Consider the following 19,538-nt stretch of genomic DNA (forward strand, 5'->3'; position numbering starts at 1 on the left):
CTTTGTGAGATGAAGGAGAAATATATCTGTCGTTATATTAAGCAAATCAAGTTAAAAACAGCACAAAACCATAATGGACTTCAACAATTGTTGACTCACAAACATTCTTCACACTGCCTGCCCACCATAATTACTAATGAGTAAGTCTCTCACTCTTCCTCTGCCTTCTCCTCTGGTTGCTACTACAATGGTTTCTGTCTTCCTCCTCTATTTTTACGACAATAACCTCCTCTGCTCATTTGAACCATTATTCTGTACATCTTGCTCAACCAAGACTCCACAATTCCCATCCGTTTCTCTTCGACCTCCTCTTGTCACTTCTACTGTGTCTCACCTCCCCAACATCTTACTACACTAAACACTTAGGCCATTCCTTCTTCCTCTGAACTGTTTCCCTCTGGAATCCCATCTCCACCAAATAGATGATTTGCCAACAAATGTCCAAACTGAATGTTAACCACATCAATCACACTAGTCTCCTCCATCAGTCAAAAGCCTCGTCATTCATTCTTCTCAGATTATTAACGTTTTTGATACCAACCCATCTGAGACCATCACCAATAGTTCTGATATAAACTGTTTCAAAGAGATCTAAATTAAAAATCTCTGTTTGACAACCAACGTTGGTTTGTTTACGGCCCTGTAATTTAGTGGTTCAACAAAAAGTGACCAACAGAATAAGAACTAGACTTAAAGCAACTGACGAGGTCAGTTTGACAGAGTAAAACCCTTCAAGGCAGTGCCCCAGTATGGCCTCGGCTAAATGGCTGAAATAAGTAAAAGAATAAGAGTTAAAAGAATATGATGGAAGGCATAGCATATCTTGGACATTTATCCAATGTGTCCTTTTCACCAAGAACAAAATGTAATTTGTGGGGGGTTTAGCTCCTATTGCTAGGATATAGGGAAATCATGTAGCGGCTCCTTTATTAGCTTGTGTGTTTTAAAACAGTTGGGTACCCAGGCTTGGACTGACCAGAGAATAGCTGGAACAAAATCTAAGGGAGGTAACTTCCTTTACACCATTGATTTAAAGTCAAGTGTTGCTTAGCCGTAAGCTATTTCTGATCAGACCTACAATCAAAGCCATTCCAACCATGACCACACTGCCTTTCTTCAAAGATATCATACAAACAAACTACATTATATGATATTTTGCCTTCCTATTTTGAAGATCACCGGGGTATGGTTTGAGAGAAATACGCCTGCTATTTCTACCAGATCATGCAGCTATATATATATAAGCTCCACCACAAAAAACTTAACCTTTTTGCATTCAATTTATTCCATCAAATGTAATGTTAATTCATTCACATTGTTTTGAATTAATCATGAATTACTTCATATCTTCAAGATTTTAATGGCGTGGCAGTTTATTTTTAGAATGACACTGTAGGGTAGGTGTGAGGGGCCAGATGTGGCCAGTTTGAACATAAAGCAGGTAGAATATTTTGACCGGATAAGGCCAGTTTAAATGCTAAAGGGTTAATGCAGGCAAAATCCTCTGTTTCCCTCCATACCAACAACATGAGAGAACAGCAAATACAATCAAACATGATGACCATTATCACCATCGTCTTAACTTCCACTTTTCCATGTATGCATGGATCAGAATGTAATTTATCAAAACAGGTTTTTTAAGGCCTGACACCCATCATGTGACCAACCCCCACTCATTTCCAAATCAGATAATATTTCCCCCCATGACCAGACATGTTTTGAAGAAAGATTGGAAATGAAGGACATCACTTGCATGGTGGTGATGCTTGTTTTCACAACATGATGTCAAGACAAGCATACACACACATATATAATCAAATCAAATATACAAGCAATAAAATTAACAATAACAGACAACAAGAAGTACTTCGGATCGTAGGGCGACATGCCATGCTTGAGGAGACCTACTGAGTCAAGTACATCAGAATCAAATCACAATCAAATGGAAATTGTAGTTGTGGTCCCCGTGTTGGTGGCATGTAAAAAGCACCACCTGAATGTGGCCGATGCCAGCGCCGCTTTGACTGGCTTCTGTGCCGGTGGCACATAAAAAGCACCATCTGATTGTGGTCGATGCCAACCCCCTCTGGCTCCTGGGCCAGTGGCATGTAAAAAAAGCACCCACTACACTCTCAGAGTGGTTGGCATTAGGAAGGGCGTCCAGCTGTAGAAACACTGCCAGATCAGATTGGGGCCTGGTGCAGCCTCCTGGCTTCCCAGACCCCAGTCAAACCGTCCAACCCATGCCAGCATGGAAAAGGGACGTTAAAAGATGATGATGATAATAAGAAGATGTGAACAAGACTGTATTGATTTGATGCTAATTAAAAAGAGCTTTTGACATTTTGAGCATAGCTCTTTGTCAGAAAGGAGAAAGGGAAAAGTCCAAGGAAGGAAAAGAAATTGACAACAGCACATGTGTAGTTACATTGCTGAAGTGACCAGAATTAGGAAGAAATTTGATCGAATTTCGATTAAATCCCCAATGGTTAATACGGGATCTTCCAACGATAATGTAAACATCAAACAATCAAGGTATCCTTGCCTGAAGAGTAGTTTGCAGTCTATCCCCTCGTTTCGATAATTTACTACTTCCGAGGTTCCACTAGCTATGAAACATATATAGCCTGGATTTTATCTACTCCATTCCTTAATTTTTTTTATGTGTATGCATATATATATATATATATATATATATATATATATATATATATATAAGCGTATATTGTTAAATGCTCGAAATACAAGACTAGAAAAACAGCCAACAACTGAAGGGTCATTCTTTATGTTGTTTGTTTTGCTTTCCATTTGTGTCTTTTGTTATTTTAAAGAATAGTACATGTTCCATGTACTCATGCTTTGTATTTTTTTGTTCTATGTTCTGTGACATCCTGTACCCACATATGCATATATATATATATATATATATATATATATATATATATATATATATATATATATATAATATATTATTTATATTATGTTTGTGTGTGTGTGTAGATAGATAGATAGATATATGTATGTATGTTTATATACATACATGTATATATGTATAAGTATGCGTGTGTTTATATGTAAATTTGTCTTAACATTACATGATGGTTGGAAATGAGTATCACCACCATATATGCAACGTCATTCATTCGAAGTCTTCTGCAAAAAATATGTCTGGCCAGGGGAAATATTCCCTTGTCTGAACACAATTGAGGGTTGGTGAAAGGAAGGGTGCCAGACGTAGAAAACCTGTCTTGACAAATTTCATCCAACCCATGCAAGTATGGAAATGTAGACATTAAAACAATGATGATGATGACTACCTTTCTTTCACATAGCCAAGAGAAACATCATCATCATCATCATTGTTTAACGTCCGCTTTCCATGCTAGCATGGGTTGGACGATTTGACTGAGGACTGGTAAGCCAGATGGCTATACCAGGCTCCAATCTGATTTGGCAGAGTTTCTACAGCTGGATGCCCTTCCTAACGCCAACCACTCCGAGAGTGTAGTGGGTGCTTTTACGTTCCACCGGCACGAAGGCCAGTCAGGCGGTACTGGCAACGGCCACGCTCAAAATGGTGTATTTTATGTGCCACCTGCACAGCAGCCAGTCCAGCGGCACTGGCAACGATCTTCCTCGAATGTCTTTACACGTGCCACCAGCACAAGTGCCAGGAAAGCGACGCTGGGCACAGGTGCCATCACGATTTCACTTTCGCTAACCTCAGTGACCCCCAAATATCACACTGGATACTCACCACTAACAAAAGGAGAAGAACTTCAACCGGTGTGCTTCGAATGAGCTTTTCACTGTGGCCAAAAAAATTTGCAGACACACAGATACAGACAGAACAATAGAGAGAGTGCAACATGAGCAGAGAGATACACTGCACCCTGTATCATTCACCATGCAGTATGGTCCCCATCTAGGTAAGAACAGAGGATAACTGGGAAGATTAATCACTTGGCTGCAACTAATTGTTCTGTTATCTACTTGTGTCTACCTCCAGGCTTGCGCAATAAAGACTGACCTGGGGCTATACATCGACAACAATGAAACAATTAAGAGATAAGAACATATATTACCTGTTCTAAGTCTTTCACCATTTCTTCAAGGTTTTCACCAAAAATCTATTAAAAGATAATAATAATTAATGAAAAAAAAGGGGAAAATCTTATAGGCAAATCATTTATAAAAAACACTAACACCCAGCAAAGATTCCTGAGTGATGTTAAAAATTGTAGTGGACAGGGAGTTGGGGCTAAAATTGAAGTTTGTAAAAAAAGTAAACAATAATCCATCTAAAAAAAAAGTATTTCTATTCAACGGTCGAAATCAGAAATTCATTTGCGAAACAGTTTAATGATTGCTTCTAAATATCATATTGCAGTTGTTGATGCTGCTGTGTTGCCTCAGGTCGTCCCTAATGTAGCTGTTATATGGCACACATTAGTAAGGGAATTTGTGTTGTTTATCCCTAGGCTAGCAGTAACAGTTTATTTAAATTAGCCACCCTTAGCTTCCACCACAGCCTTGAGATGGCTCCAGAACCTGGCACATGTGTTCTTCACTGTGCCTCTGGGAAGATCTTCAGACACCTCTTTGATCTTGATCATCAGCTTGGCCTTGGTGTTGCAGGCAAAGCATTTGGTGTCTTTCTCAACTGCACTCCACACATAGTAATCCATGGGATTACAATCAGTGGAATTAGAAAGCCAGAAACTGGGGGGCTGGTGAAGTCGTAGAAATTCTCCGACAATCAGTTTTGACTTTTTACAGAGATGTAACAAGGAGCTGAATCCTGCTGCCACACATATGGCCTTCCAGCAACAACTCTCTCTCTCCAGCCAGGGTTTAACCACAGTCTCCAGCAGTTTCACATGACGTCATCCCTATTGGAGGCATGATGCTGGCATTTTGATACCAGGCATGAATTGTAATGATACAGGTAACTCTTTTCCATTATTCAGATGGCTTTCAGCCATCCCATGTCAGCTAACTTTTACTAAACTGCAAATTTAATCTTTATGCTCTCCAACGCTGTTGACTATCCACCAATAAAAACATCAGGCTGTTCCTAAAAAACAGAAGACACGACATATCATCATATTTAGCCCAAGCATCTTGTATATAAGTTTCTTCGGAAGGGAAAGGGGCTGCTTTAAGGAGCAGGCAGCAATGTAACCTCTTTCAGTAACATTTTTACCAAAAAGATTTATTTCGGAGATGTGCTTTGTTTGTCACTTTATTTTATTTCATTTTTTTTTTTAATTATTATTATTTTTATTATTGTTATATCTTGTGCAGACATAGTTGTGTAGTTTGCTTGCTAACTACATGGTTTCAGGTTCAATCTCAGTGCTTGGCACCTTGGACAATTGTCTACTACTATAGCTTTGAGCCAAGCAAAGACTTATGAACGAGTGGAGTTTGATAAGCAGAAACTGCACGAAGCCCAATATGCATGTGTGTGTGTGTGAGAGAGAGAGAGAGAATTATTTTATTCTTTTACTTGTTTCAGTCATTTGACTACTGTCGCCATGCTGGAGCACCGCATTTAGTCAAACATATTAACTCCAGGACTTATCCTTTGTAAGCCTAGTATTTATTTTATCGATATCTTTTGTCGAACCGCTAAGTTACAGCAACGTAAACACACCAACATCGGTTGTCCAGCAATATGGGGGGACAAACACAGACACACAAATACATACACACTCACACACACACACACACACACATATATATATATACATATACATATATATATATATATATATATATACATACATCGGGCTTCTTTTAGTTTCCATCTACTAAATCCACTAACAAGGCTTTGGTCGGTCCGAGGCTATAGTAGAAGACACTTCCCCAAGGTGCCACGCAGTGGGACCGAACCCGGAACCATGTGGTTGGGATGCAAGCTTCTTACCACACAGCCACTCCTGCGCCTGTATATTTCAGTATATTTCATATGAAAAACTGCTCTTAGGTACGAGCTAGCCTAGGGTTAAACAACAACACAAATTCCCTTACTAATGTGTTCCATACAACAGCTACATTAGGGACGACATGAAGCAACACAGCAGCATCAACAACAATTGCAATATGATATTTAGAAGCAATCATTAAACTGTTTCGCAACTGAATTTCTGAATTCGACCGTTGAATAGAAAATGTACCAGGTGTAAGGGGGATAACTGTGTCATCTTATTTGTACCTTGCTAAAAATATTTGATGTTACTACTGGAAAATAAAGCGACGTGCTGGTAGAATCGTTAACATGCCAGACAAATTACTTAGAGAAATTTTGTCCATTTGTACGTTCTGAGTTCAAATTTCAGCTTTGCCTTTCATCTTTTTGGAAATTATGAAATAAGTACCGGTTGGGGATTGGGTCGATGTAATTGACTTAACCCCCAACTTCCTCTACTAAAATTTCTCTGGCATTAGGAAGGGCATCCAGCTGTAGAAACTCTGCCAGATCAGATTGGAGTCTGGTGCAGCCACTGGCTCGCCAGCCCTCAATCAAATCTTCCAATCCATGCCAGCATGGAAAGCGGATGTTAAACGACGACGATGATGATGGTGATGTGCCTGAAAGGATTATTATTATTATTATTATTATTATTATGAGAGCAAGCAGGCAGAGTCGTTAACACACCAGACAAAATGCTGCAAAGTATTACAAGTTTAAATTCCACAAAAGGGCATATATATATATATATATTTTTTTTTTTCTTTTTCTTTTTTTCAATATGTGACCCTGTGTGTATCTTTGGCGATTTTCTTTCTCCGTCTTCCCTTCTTTGGACTTTTCCTATAGTTCTGATAAAGAGCTCCAGTCGAAACATGAAATCCTCTTTCTTTTCTTTCCTTTCCTGAGCGTCCAATAACACTGTACTTATTCCACGTCCTTGCATTGTTGTTTTCTCGTGTTTTTTCTTGCTTGTTCATGTTTGGATTGAATATACATATTCTTTCATATATATTCTTTTACTGACTGTGGGCATACTGGAGCACCACCTTTAGTCAAACAAATCGACCCCAGGACTCATTCTTTGTAAGCCTAGTACTTATTCTATCGGTCTCCTTTGCCAAACACCAGCATTGGTTATCAAGCAATGATGGGGGTACAAACACAGACACACAAATACATACATACCTACATATATATATATATATATATATATATATATATATATACATACACACACACACACACACACACACACACACACACACACACACACACACACACACACACACACACATATATATATATATATATGATGGGCTTCTTTCAGATTCCATCTACCAAATCCACTCACAAGGCTTTGGTCGGCCCAAGGCTATAGTAGAAGACACTTGCCCAAGGTGGCACGCAGTGGGACTGAACCCAGAACCATGTGGTTGGAAAGCAAGCTTCTTACCACACACACACACATATATACAATGGGCTTCTTTCAGTTCCTTTCTACCAAATCCATTCACAAATCTTGAAGGTGCAGCAAAAGATACTTGTCCAAGGTGCTACAGTGGGACTGAACTCAAAGCCACATGATCGAGAAGCAAGTTTCTTCACCACCGGGGCAAATGATCTTTTATTTCTTCATGCTTTCAGTGCATTACATGTAAATTAGACAAAAAATCAATGGGGTTTAACTGATAAAGACAAAAATTGGGAACAGTTTTTACCTGACTAAATAACTTAACAAGTTGTTTGCTATTCAGGTTGTAAACAATTTTCACAACACCTGGCAGCAGAAGTTTCAGCCATAGATAGGTATCTCCGCAGAAGACATCTGAAAGAATTCACAGACAGAAAAAGAGTTTGTAAAATTATCGTGATGTGTAAAGTGGCGATTTCTAACTGTGAAGAGAACCCGTGGAGGAGGCAGACCCAGGAAGACATGAGATGAGGTGGTGAAGCATGACCTTCGGATGTTGGATTTCATGAAGGTGGTGACGAGTGACCGAGACTTTTGGCGATTTACTGTGCTTGAGAAGACTCATCAAACCAAGTGAAATTGTAATTGTGGATCATGCCAGTGACACGTAAAAGGCATCCGTGCTGGTGACACATAAAAGGTATCAACTACATCCTTGGAGTGGTCAGCATTAGGAAGGGTATCCAGCCATAGAAACCAAGCCAAAATCAACCTGGTGCCTGGTACCAGTCCCAGTCAAACCGTCTAACCCATGCCAGCCAGCATGGAAAACGGACGTTATAAGTAAGTGTATGTACACATTAACATACATACATACATAGAAATATACATACATACATACACATAAACATACAAACACAGAAATATACATACATATCCATACATACAACCATCCATACATCCCCCACACACACACATATATATAAAGAGAGAGAGGGAGAGACAATAGATGAGAGAAAGAGAGACAATAGATGAGAGAGAGACAATAGATGAGAGAGAGAGAGAGAGAGAGACAATAGAAGAGAGAAAGAGAAGACAATAGATGAGAGAGTCAGGGAAGGAGGGAGAGACAAAGAAAGACAAATGATGAGAGTGAGAAAGAAGAGAGAGAAAGCAAAAGAGAGAGTACAGGAAGCCCTTCCCAAGGCTCACCTCCAGAAGACCCTTTCGTCAACATATCCGACACCAACTGTGTCTTCCCCAGGTAAGTGTTCTCCTCAGCAATCTTGGCACAAAGTTGTCGGAAACATCGGAATGCATCATCTTTGGCGCCGCCTTTCTTGCCCTCTTTACTTTCACTTTCAGCATTATTACTGGACGGTGATGGTGGTGGAGGTGGTTTGCTTTCTGAAATAGAATAACGGGACATCTACAAATTACTTTAGAGGTCAAAGAAAGTTTTCCAGCATTTTCTCCATTGCCAACCTACCTTTCAAAAATTCTGCTGCTGCTGTTGTTGTTATGATTATTATTATTATTATTATTATTATTATTATTATTATCATCATCACTATTATGATTAAGTTGGTGAGCTAGCAGAATCGTAAGCACGCCAAGCAAAATGCTTAGTGATATTTCATCCGTCTTCACATTCTAAGTTCAAATTCCGCCAAGGTCGACTTTGCCTTTCATCCTTTTGTGGTCAATAAATTAAGTACCAGTGAAGCACTGAGGTCAATGCAATTGACTCATCCCCTCCCCCAAATTGGCTGCCCTTGTGGCAAAATTTGAAACCATTATTATTATTACCATTATTATTATTATGATTATTATTATTATTATTATTATTATTATTAAGCACGTTCAACGGGGTCAATGAGATAAAACCCCAGTTAAGTACTGGGGTCAATGTAATCAACTTGTCCCTATCCTGCAAAATGTTGTGCCTTTAGTAGACAGAATTCATCATTTAGCATTTGTTTTCCATGCTGGCATGGGTTAGACAGTTTGACTGAATCAAGCATAGACCGGGGCAGGGTGCCTGGCACCTAGAGTGTCACCTGGCACTCACACACCTCCACCAGTCTGGCAATGCAGTCAGTGGAAGTCCCACTCAGGCTTTTTATAGAGGTTTAGTGGCAGGCAAGTGCAACAACACTCTTGGAGAGACTCTGAGTATCAATGAGAATGAGTTAGATGGTCTGTTCCAGACGACTTTTGGGCAGGGCCCATGGATAACTTCCAGAAACCCCTGGCCTGGCAGTGCTACCGGGCGGGGGTGGCACTACTGTCCCCAATATTTTATATAAAGCCTCAGCAGTGAATAACGGAATGATTATAATTATTATTCTTGTTTGTAAAGGCTTTGAGCTGGCAGAATCATTAGCATTGCCTGGCAAAATGCTTAGCGTCATTTCATCCACCTTTATGTTCTGAGGTCAAAATTCCACTGAGATCAACTTTGCCTTTCATCTTTTCAGGGTCAATGAAATAAGTGGAGTCGATGTAATCGACTAGCCCCCTCTCTCCAAAAATTTCAAGCCTTGTGCCTACAGTGGAAAGGATTATTTGTAGTAATAATAGTAGCAGTAGTAGTAGTAGTAGTTGCAGCAGTAGTAGTAGCAGCAGCAGCAGCAGTACGCACTTAGTGGTATTCAGTTATTACCTTTTACATTGCGAGTTCAAATCCTGATGTGTGATTGTATGAGTTAGAGAGAGAAAGAACGATTCAATGAAAAAGAGAGACAGAAAGATAGAGATATTTTACAATTTTTCAATCATCTTTTTTTTTTTTGTCTCATGTCCCACTTCGATTTATAAAAAACTGTTCCTTACTACAAAGTATTGGTTCCAGTTCATAGAATATCGACCAGACAATTGGATGTCATTTTAAATCGCTGGTCACAATGCACTTCCTCACAATGTTGTAGCTTTTCAAATGATACCACCCCAAATGGAACGCTAGTCCCTCGCTGGGTTACCCAATCACAGCCAGGTGGACTGGGTCAAGCACACAATGCACTTATTAATTTGCGCCTTGTTCTGAAATAAACTTTGCAACCACAGGTGAGAAGCCTTCTAAAACATTGTTCTTAAGACATTTAATATTATTTTCAATCGAGGCAGATTTAAGAAAATTCAGAATTATGTAAATAATAATGTGTCTATTTGTCCTTAATACGATCCAGCAGACTTGAACGTCTGCGTCACAAAATCCCTTTACACTGCTGAGTCGCATGCTTTCTATTGATGAAAATCAACAGCGTTCAGATATTCACATTCGTATCGACCAGAATGCCTTGTTTGGATTCTCACAGTTCTGCGGGCACCGAATGAATGATTATCAGAGTTATGTCCCTTACATAATGTCGAAAAGATAAGCTTGAAGAACGCGTTACTTTACCCGATGAAACTTCAACGTGATCGCCTAACCTTCTAGAAATAGCAGTCAAATCTCCAAATCTTCCTCACATACCATCATTTCCATCGTAGTTATTTAGTTTGTACATGTTGAAAGTTATATATGTTAAACACAAACCAGCAAGTCTGTGTGTATGTGTGTGTGTGTGTGTGTGTGTGTGTGTGTGTGTGTGCGTGTGTGTGCGTGTGTGTGTGTGTGTGCGTGTGTGTGTGTGTATGCGCGTGTGTGTGTGTATGTGGCTACACACGACAGGCATTCATTTAGTATCTAACAAAGAAATTCATTCATAAAGCATTGGTCAGCAAAAGGCTATAGTAGAGAATGCCCAATGTCCACCACACAATAATAGTGGAAAGAATTTTAATCAGGCACAGTCAGGGCTTTGAGTTTAAGAAGCTGCTCTGCAGTCAGATGGTTTGAGTTCAGTCACGCTGAGTGGCACTTTGGGCAAGTTCCTTGTGAGAGAATTTGGTAGACAGAAACTGAATGGAAGCCCATGAGGTAGTCGATAGCTTCCGCTATCTGGGCGACCAAGTTAGTAGTGGGGGTGGGTGCGCTGAAAGTGTAGCTGCTAGAATAAGAATAGCCTGGGCAAAGTTTAGAGAGCTCTTACCCCTGCTGGCGACAAAGGGACTCTCACTCAGAGTAAAAGGCAGACTGTATGACACATGCGTACGAACAACCATGCTACATGGCAGTGAAACATGGGCTGTAACTGCTGAGGACATACGTAAGCTCGCAAGGAATGAAGCCAGTATGCTCCGTTGGATGTGTAATGTCAATGTGAATACCCGTCAGAGTGTAAGTATCTTGAGAGAAAAGCTGAACATTAAAAGCATCAGTTGTGGCGTGCAAGAGAGACGATTGCGCTGGTATGGACATGTGGTGAGAATGGATGAGGATAGCTGCGTGAAAAAGTGCCAGACCCTAACAGTTGAGGGAACCCGTGGAAGAGGTAGGCCCAGGAAGACCTGGGCTGAGGTGGTGAGGCAAGACCTTCGTACATTGGGCCTCACCGAGGCAATGACTACTGACCGAGACCTTTGGAAATGTGCTGTGCGTGAGAAGACCCGGCAAGCCAAGTAAGATCGTTGCCAGTGCCCCTGGACTGGTTCTTTTGCGGGTGGCACATGAGATGCACCATTTTGAGCGTGGCCGTTGCCAGTACCGCCTGACTGGCTCCCGTAGGATTTTCGAGCGAGATCGTTGCCAGTGCCCCTGGACTGGCTTGTGCGGGTGGCACATAAAAGACACCATTTCGAGCGTGGCCGTTTTCGTGCGGGTGACACGTAAAAGCACCCACTACACTCTCTGATTGGTTGGCGTTAGGAAGGGCATCCAGCTGTAGAAACTCTGCCAAATCAGACTGGAGCCTGGTGTTGCCATCCGGTTTCACCAGTCCTCAGTCAAATCGTCCAACCCATGCTAGCATGGAAAGCGGACGTTAAACGATGATGATGATGATATATATATATATATATACACACACAAACACATACAGAGATAGATAGACAGATGTTTGGAAGGACATCCAGCTGTGAAAGCCCCGCCAAAACATACAGTGAAGCCTGGTGCAGTCTCCTGCTAAACTGTCCAACCCATGCCACCATGGAAAAAACAGATGTTAAATGATGATAATGATGATGGTGATGATGATGATGATATACGTGTGTGTGTATGTGTCCTTCACCATCATTTGACAACCTGTGTTGGTTTGTTTATGTTCCTGTAACAACCTGACTGGTTCAGCAAAAGACCAGCAGACCCGAGACAAAAAGATAAATTAAATAATAAAAGATGGAACCTTACCTTTCACATCAGCAGAAGGCTTTTTCTTCTCTTCCTTTTTAGCAGTACTGGAAGTTTTAGAAATGGTATTGCTACTGCTGCTGCTGGTGCTGCTAGTACCAGGTCGTTTCCGTTTATTTTGTGGATTATCAAAGAAGTCTGAAACATAAAAAGAAGAAATAAATCTAGAATGTAATTTACATTATTAAAGAAAATAAATGGTTTCAGGCTCAGCCCCACTACATGGCACTTTGGACGAGTGTCTTCGACGAGAACCCTATGCTGATCAAAGCCTTGTGAGTGGATTTGGGGGACAGAAATTGCATGAAACCTGTCACATGTGACTATGGATTTGGCATTAGGAAGGGCAATCCAAGCATAGGAATCATGCCAAATCAGACTGTAGCCCCCTGGCTTACCAAGTCTGGTCACACTGTCCAACCCATGTTAGCATGGACAATGGACGTTAGATGATGATGATGATAATGATGACAGTATATATATATAGAGAGAGATAGATAGATAGATAGATAGATAGATAGATAGATATAGATATATTTTCAGTGCGAATGGTTTTATTATACAACGCCGGGTTTTATAATCCTGTAAATAATAATAATAATGGTATTTATATAAGCCTACAGGATTGTAAAACCTGGCGCTATACAATAACACCATTTCAACACCGAAAGCACATAAAAAGTTTGTTTAAAAAAACAACTATGAACTAATATAGTTCTTAAATTTGACAGAAACAGGGAGGCTAATTTGCTGGTGTAACGGTAACACACTTAGTCGCGTTAACAAAGAGATGTGGGTTTGAGTCCCATGCAGATAGGAAAGCCTAGTTTTTCTATCAAGGGCTTCTATGCCCCATTATTAGACTATTTTTCTTAGTCTTTGCACGGAGATCACTATAAGCTTTGTATGTATATTATTGTTTTAACATTACCGTTTCCCATGCTAACATGGGTCAAACAGAATTTATTGGGGCAGAATTTTTTCTATGGCTGGATGCCCTTCCTGACACCAACCTTCAGCTAGTTCCATGCAAAGACTAACAGGATTCCACAGAAGATGGGAAATGAAGGACGCAGCTTGTATGACAACAGCAATTGTTTATAACTATTATACAATGTTAAGACAAAGAGACAGTAATCCATACATATGCACACACACACACACACACACACACACACACACACACACATATACATATATATCATCATCTTCATTTAACATTTGTTGTCCATACTGGTTGGATGGTCTGATTAAAGTCAGCAAGCTGGGAGCTGCACCAGACTGCAGACTGATTTGTCATGGCTTCTACAGATGGATACTTTTCCTAACACCAGCCACTTTACAGAGTGTGCAGGGTGCTTTAACATGGCACCATACGGACGTTTACATGGCACCACACAGGTGCTTTGCCAGGATTCTCCGGCAATGCTCTGCCATTTATGATTTTTGTACCTCAAGGGTATACTCTGGCACGTGCCACCATCTATCTCTTTCTCTTCTTTTACTCAACTAACCCATTTATATTCTGATCCCTGTCCCGTGTGTGTATGTCTGGCACTTTGCCACTATGTCTTTCTTGTTCTCTCTTGCACTCCTGCTGTCTTCCATTCACTCTCTTTTCCTGCTCTTCCCTCAGGCTGGGTAACCATGTACCTCCTTTAGAACAGCACACCCATTTCTGTCCTCATTCTTCTCTCTCTCTCTCTTTGGCCAGGTAACCATGTACCTCTCCAACAGTAAGATACCTGTTTCTGTTTCTCTATCTCACTATAACTTTTCATCATCTGACACAAGATCACCCATCCCAATGCCCCGTCCCCTCTCAAAGATTCCTCGTTTCCTCATCTTGCAAATTACTTGGTGATCCTGCCAGTGCTGGTAGCACATAAAAAGCATCCAGTCCACATTGTACGAGGTTTGATCAATGAGTATCCGGACTGCTGCCATAGTAAAAAAGTTAAAGCATGTAGAGTGAAGCCACTTGGCAAGGATTGATCTTGAACTCTGCTGTGTGCATGCAGAGTAAGTTCCACTGTTTACAGCAGTGCTTCGAAGGAGGTGTGTAGCATGTGATTGTTGCATTGATATTGACAGAGAAAGCTGTCATGGCAATACCTGCTTAGAGGCCTAAGCAAAGTTGCAGACAATGCATGAAGAGAAGTGTATGAACAGCACACAAGTGTACGAGTGGTTCTGACATTTCCAAGATTGTCGAAAAAATGTCGATATAGAAGAACATTCTGGGAGACACACAACCAGAAGAACTGAGAAAAGCATCGCAGATATGCGTCCAGCTGTAAGGGGAAATCGTTGAATCACCATCTGTGAATTATCAGAGAATGTGCAGATGAGTTACGGTTCAGTCCAGTCTATTATCACTGAAGATTTAGGTATGAGATGTATGTCTGCCAAGTTTGTGCCAAAACTGCTTTCAGCTGACCAAAAAGACACTCGGGTTTTAGTTGCACAAGGTTTTCTTGACTGTGTCAAGAATGACGAAAACTTTTTGAAAACTTTGCATAGGTCTCTGAGCAGGTATCGCCAACCTTTTGGCAAAATTTAATGCAGATTCTCTGCTCAACATTCTCAGTCATGGTCAATGCGACGATCACTCGCTACACACCTTCCTTCCAAGCACTGCAGAAAAACAGCTGAAGCGAGCTAGAACGTTAAAACTTAGTGCGCATGCACAGCAGAGTTCAAGGTCAACCAGTGCCACATGGCTTCACTCTGCATGCTTTAGCTTCGTTACTATGGCAATCAGACCACGTAAAGTGTTGGCGTTTGGAAGGGCACCCAATTGTAAAATCCATGTCAAACCTGACCTCGCCTGTGCTTGTACCACTATATACATACATTATATGTGTATATATATATATATATATATATATATATATATATATATATCGTGAGAGACAGAGAGCAAGAAGCCCTACCATGAACTTGTGCCCTACTGGTATAACTCTCAGGGTTGCTGGGGCATGCAAACCACCACACCACATCAAGAACTGGACCTTATGGTGGTACTTCTTTACACCTTTGTCATATTCATGAATGGAAGTCATCATGGATGTGTGGTTAAGAGATTCATTTCTCAATTAAAATGTTTCAGGTTCACTCCCACTGCATGGCACCCACGGCAAGTGTCTTCTACTATAGACCCAAGCCAACTAAAACCGCGTAATGGAATTTGATAGAGGGAAACTGAGGAAGGCCATCATATAAATATGTATGAGGATGTGGTGTGTGTGTGTGTATGTATGTATGTGTATGTATGTGTGTACGTATGTACACGTGTATGTATGTGTGCATGTGTATGTGTGTGCATGTGGGCGCATGAACATGTATGAATGTTGATACTTTATAATTGTCACCAGTTGAGTAAATCAATGATGCTGTTAACATTCTTTGCTGACATTATAAGCAATCATTCTAAGCTTTCAAAGACGTCTGGAATGAAAATAAAAGACCCTTACATGAAAACAGGTAAGGACTGGCACCATAAATATTCACCCTTAAATAACATTTTGGCATGAAAAAGATATAAAAAACAAAAACACCCATTACACACTAAGAAGGGCTTCCAGTTGCAGAACTCATGCCAAAGCAGACACTGAAATAAGATGCAGTCTTTGGACCCATCAAATCCTGTCAAACCATCCAATCCAAGCCAGCAAGGGACATGAACACTAAATAATAATAACAATAATGATGATGATGATGATGATGATGATGATGATGATGATGATGGTGATGATGGTGGTGGTGGTGGAATAACTTCCTGTCCAAACTAAGCCAGCTTGGACAAACATGTTAAGCAAACTGGTATTTTACTAAACAACAACAAAACCCTGAGCAAACTGATTGTTAACTGAAATGGTTAAGTAGTCATGTTCCTCGAAATGGTGTCAATGAAAGGTTAAACAATGATGTCATAAGAATACCTTTTATTAAGTTGTTCACAGAATCCTTATCGTCTTGTTGCAAATCTTGAAATCCATCCAGGTCTTCTGCTTCTTCGATAATCTTGGTAGTAGGCCTTGCTCGAAGAAATGTTTCAAAGATACAAGAGGGATGGTACCATTGCTTCATGTCTCCTCCATCATCAGAGAAAGGATTTGGTACCACTTTACCAATCCTCAAAGCAGCCTTTTCAATTTTGGTCTTGCATTTTTTGCAGCTGGATGTGCCCAGCTTGGCATACACCACAATAAATCTGTTGTCGGCCATTATTCGTGAAGGTAGAAGCTGGAGAGAATTCAAATCCAAAGAGCTAAGCAAAAGATTGAGGTAACAAGCTGATGCACGGTAAAACGAAAACCCCTGCCTTGTAAAAGCAAAGGGGCTCAGGTAAAGTTTGTTTGCTAGAATCCTAGAGAACGAAACTGGCAGTAATACTTGGTGTAACATCAAGCATTTTAACCTGCAATGAGAGTGAGAAAAATTAAATAGATACATGAATAAAAAATAAATAAGGGGTAGGAGTGGCTGTGAGGTAAGATGCTTGCTTTCCAAACACATGATTTGAGGTTCAGTCCCACTGTGTGGCACCTTGGACAAGTGTTTTCTACTATAGCCTCAGTTCGACCAAAGCCTTGTGAGAGGATTTGGTAGACGGAAACTGAATGAAGCCTGTCATGTATGTGTGTGTGTGTGTGTGTGTGTGTGTTTGTTTGTCCCCCAACCATTGCTTGACACTGATATTTGTATGTTTACATTCCCGTAACTTAGTGGTTTGGCAAAAGAGTCTGATAGAATAAGTACTAGGCTTACAAAGAATAAGTCCTGGGGTCAATTTGTTCAACTAAAGGTGGTGCTCCAGCATGGCAGCAGTCAAATGACTAAAACAAGTAAAAGAATAAAAGAAAAGCAAATAAATAAGCAAAACTCAAATTAGTTCAAATATATCTGGGACATATTTGATCTGTACAGCATTTTCAATATATATACACATATACATACATATATATACATACATATATACATATTTATATACACACACATATATATATATATATATATATATATATATATATATATATATATATACATACATATATATACACACATACATATATATACACACATATACATATATATACACACATATACATATATATACACACATATACATATATATACACACATATACATATATATATATATATATATATATACACACACACATATATATAGAAATCTACATATATACACATAGATATACATATATACATATATATACATACATATATACACACATACATATATATACACATATATACACACACATATATACACATACATACACACACACATATATGTGCATATATATATATGTGTGTATATGCGTGTGAGTGTGTGTATATATATATATATAAACTCACACATACATACATACATAAATAAATAAATACATACAAACACACATATATATGAGAGAATACCCAAAAGTAACTGGAAACATTCTTTATGAGACAAGCCCATTGTAGTTCAGGTTTCTGCTGCTAGAAGCCACTCCATGCAACTTTCAGACATCAGTCTGCTGACCAGCGGCATCAGTTAAGGTTGAACTACCACATGGTGCATCTTTGTTTTACAGGACTTTTCCCCAGTTCATGAATTTTTGAGATAGCTGAAACGAAGGAACAGCGTGCTTCCATGAAATTCTGTTTTCTGCCGAGGAAAAAACGGCAGACAAAATAATTGTCATCATTCAAACAGTTTACAAGGACACAGCCATGAGCAAAACACAAATTTACAAGTGGTTTTCATGCTTTAGGAATGGTCATTTATCACTTGAAGACCAACCTCATTCAGGGCAACCATCAACCTCTCGAACGAAAGAAAACATCATGAAAATTCATGAAATGATCTTGGAGAACCACCACCAAACAAGTGATGAACTTGTTGATATGATTGGTATGTGCTGGAGCTCCTGCCAACAAATTTTGAGTCAAGAATTGCAAATGAAAAGAGTTGTAGCAAAATTTGTGCAGTCATGACTGAATGCATGTGAAATGAAAGAACAGTTGGGAATTGATCCAAACCTTTTTCAAAGGACATCACTGGCGGTGAAATCTGGTTGTATGGAACTTGCAGATATGGAAGAGGTAAAGAAAAGCATGAGGGAGGTGTTAAATGGCATCACTTTGCAAGAGTTCCAGCACTGCTTCAAACAATGGAAAACGCGTCTGGACCAATGCATTGCTTCAAATGGAGAATACTTTGAAGGCAATCAAAGTGTCAACATGTAAAATTAAGTGAATAAAATAATATTGCAAAATTCTGGTTTCTTTTGGGTACCGCAGCATATATATATATATATATATATATATATATATATATATATATATATTGAACACTAAACTCGGCTTGCGAAGACCTGTTGAGGCAAGCGAAAGCGAAATCGTGATGGCACCTGTACCAGTGGAGCACTAAGAGCATGATCGTTGCCAGAGCAGCTGTCTGGCTTCCATGCCAGTGGCACGTAAATAGCACCATGAAAAGACTGGACTGGCTCTTGTGCAGGTGGCACGTAAAATACACCATTTCGAGCATGGCTGTTGCCAGTATCGCCTGACTGGCCTTCGTGCCGGTGGCAAGTAAAAGCACCCACCTCACTCTCGGAGTGGTTGGCATTAGGAAGGGCATCCAGCTGTAGAAACTCTGCCAAATCAGATTGGAGCCTGAAGGGGTTTGTGTGTTGTCTACCTTCCTACTTATTAGGACTTTGGTTTTTGCTAGGTTGACTCTAAGGCCCTTCGATTCTAGTCCTTGCTTCCACACCAGAAACTTCTCTAGTTCTGATAGTGACTCAGCAATTAGAGCAAGGTCATCAGCATAGAGGAGCTCCCAGGGGCATCCTGTCTTGAATTCCTCTGTTATCACCTGGAGAACTATGATAAATAGGAGGGGAC

The 19,538-nt window shown here is 40.0% G+C and overlaps 1 protein-coding gene across 6 annotated transcripts in view; it reads right to left on the reverse strand.

Moving 5' to 3' along the window:
- Positions 1–19,538, reverse strand: part of LOC106874569 (DNA ligase 3) — an 86,797-nt gene that overhangs the window by 45,430 nt on the left and 21,829 nt on the right. For 4 of the 6 annotated variants that reach the window (XM_089360969.1, XM_089360974.1, XM_089360973.1 and 1 more), the window contains exons 2-6: positions 16,566–17,044; positions 12,622–12,759; positions 8,604–8,798; positions 7,699–7,805; positions 4,086–4,130 (exon numbers count right to left, since the gene is read on the reverse strand). In XM_089360969.1, coding sequence (XP_089217095.1) covers positions 4,086–4,130; positions 7,699–7,805; positions 8,604–8,798; positions 12,622–12,759; positions 16,566–17,044 — 964 coding nt within the window. Of the gene's footprint in view, positions 1–4,085; positions 4,131–7,698; positions 7,806–8,603; positions 8,799–12,621; positions 12,760–16,565; positions 17,045–17,394; positions 17,463–18,039; positions 18,254–19,538 lie in introns of those variants that run through there. The other 2 variants (XM_089360968.1, XM_089360971.1) reach the window with 2 other exon arrangements.

Source organism: Octopus bimaculoides, chromosome 12 (assembly GCF_046866305.1).
Source record: "Octopus bimaculoides isolate indiv1 chromosome 12, ASM4686630v1, whole genome shotgun sequence".
NCBI lineage: Eukaryota > Metazoa > Mollusca > Cephalopoda > Octopoda > Octopodidae > Octopus > Octopus bimaculoides.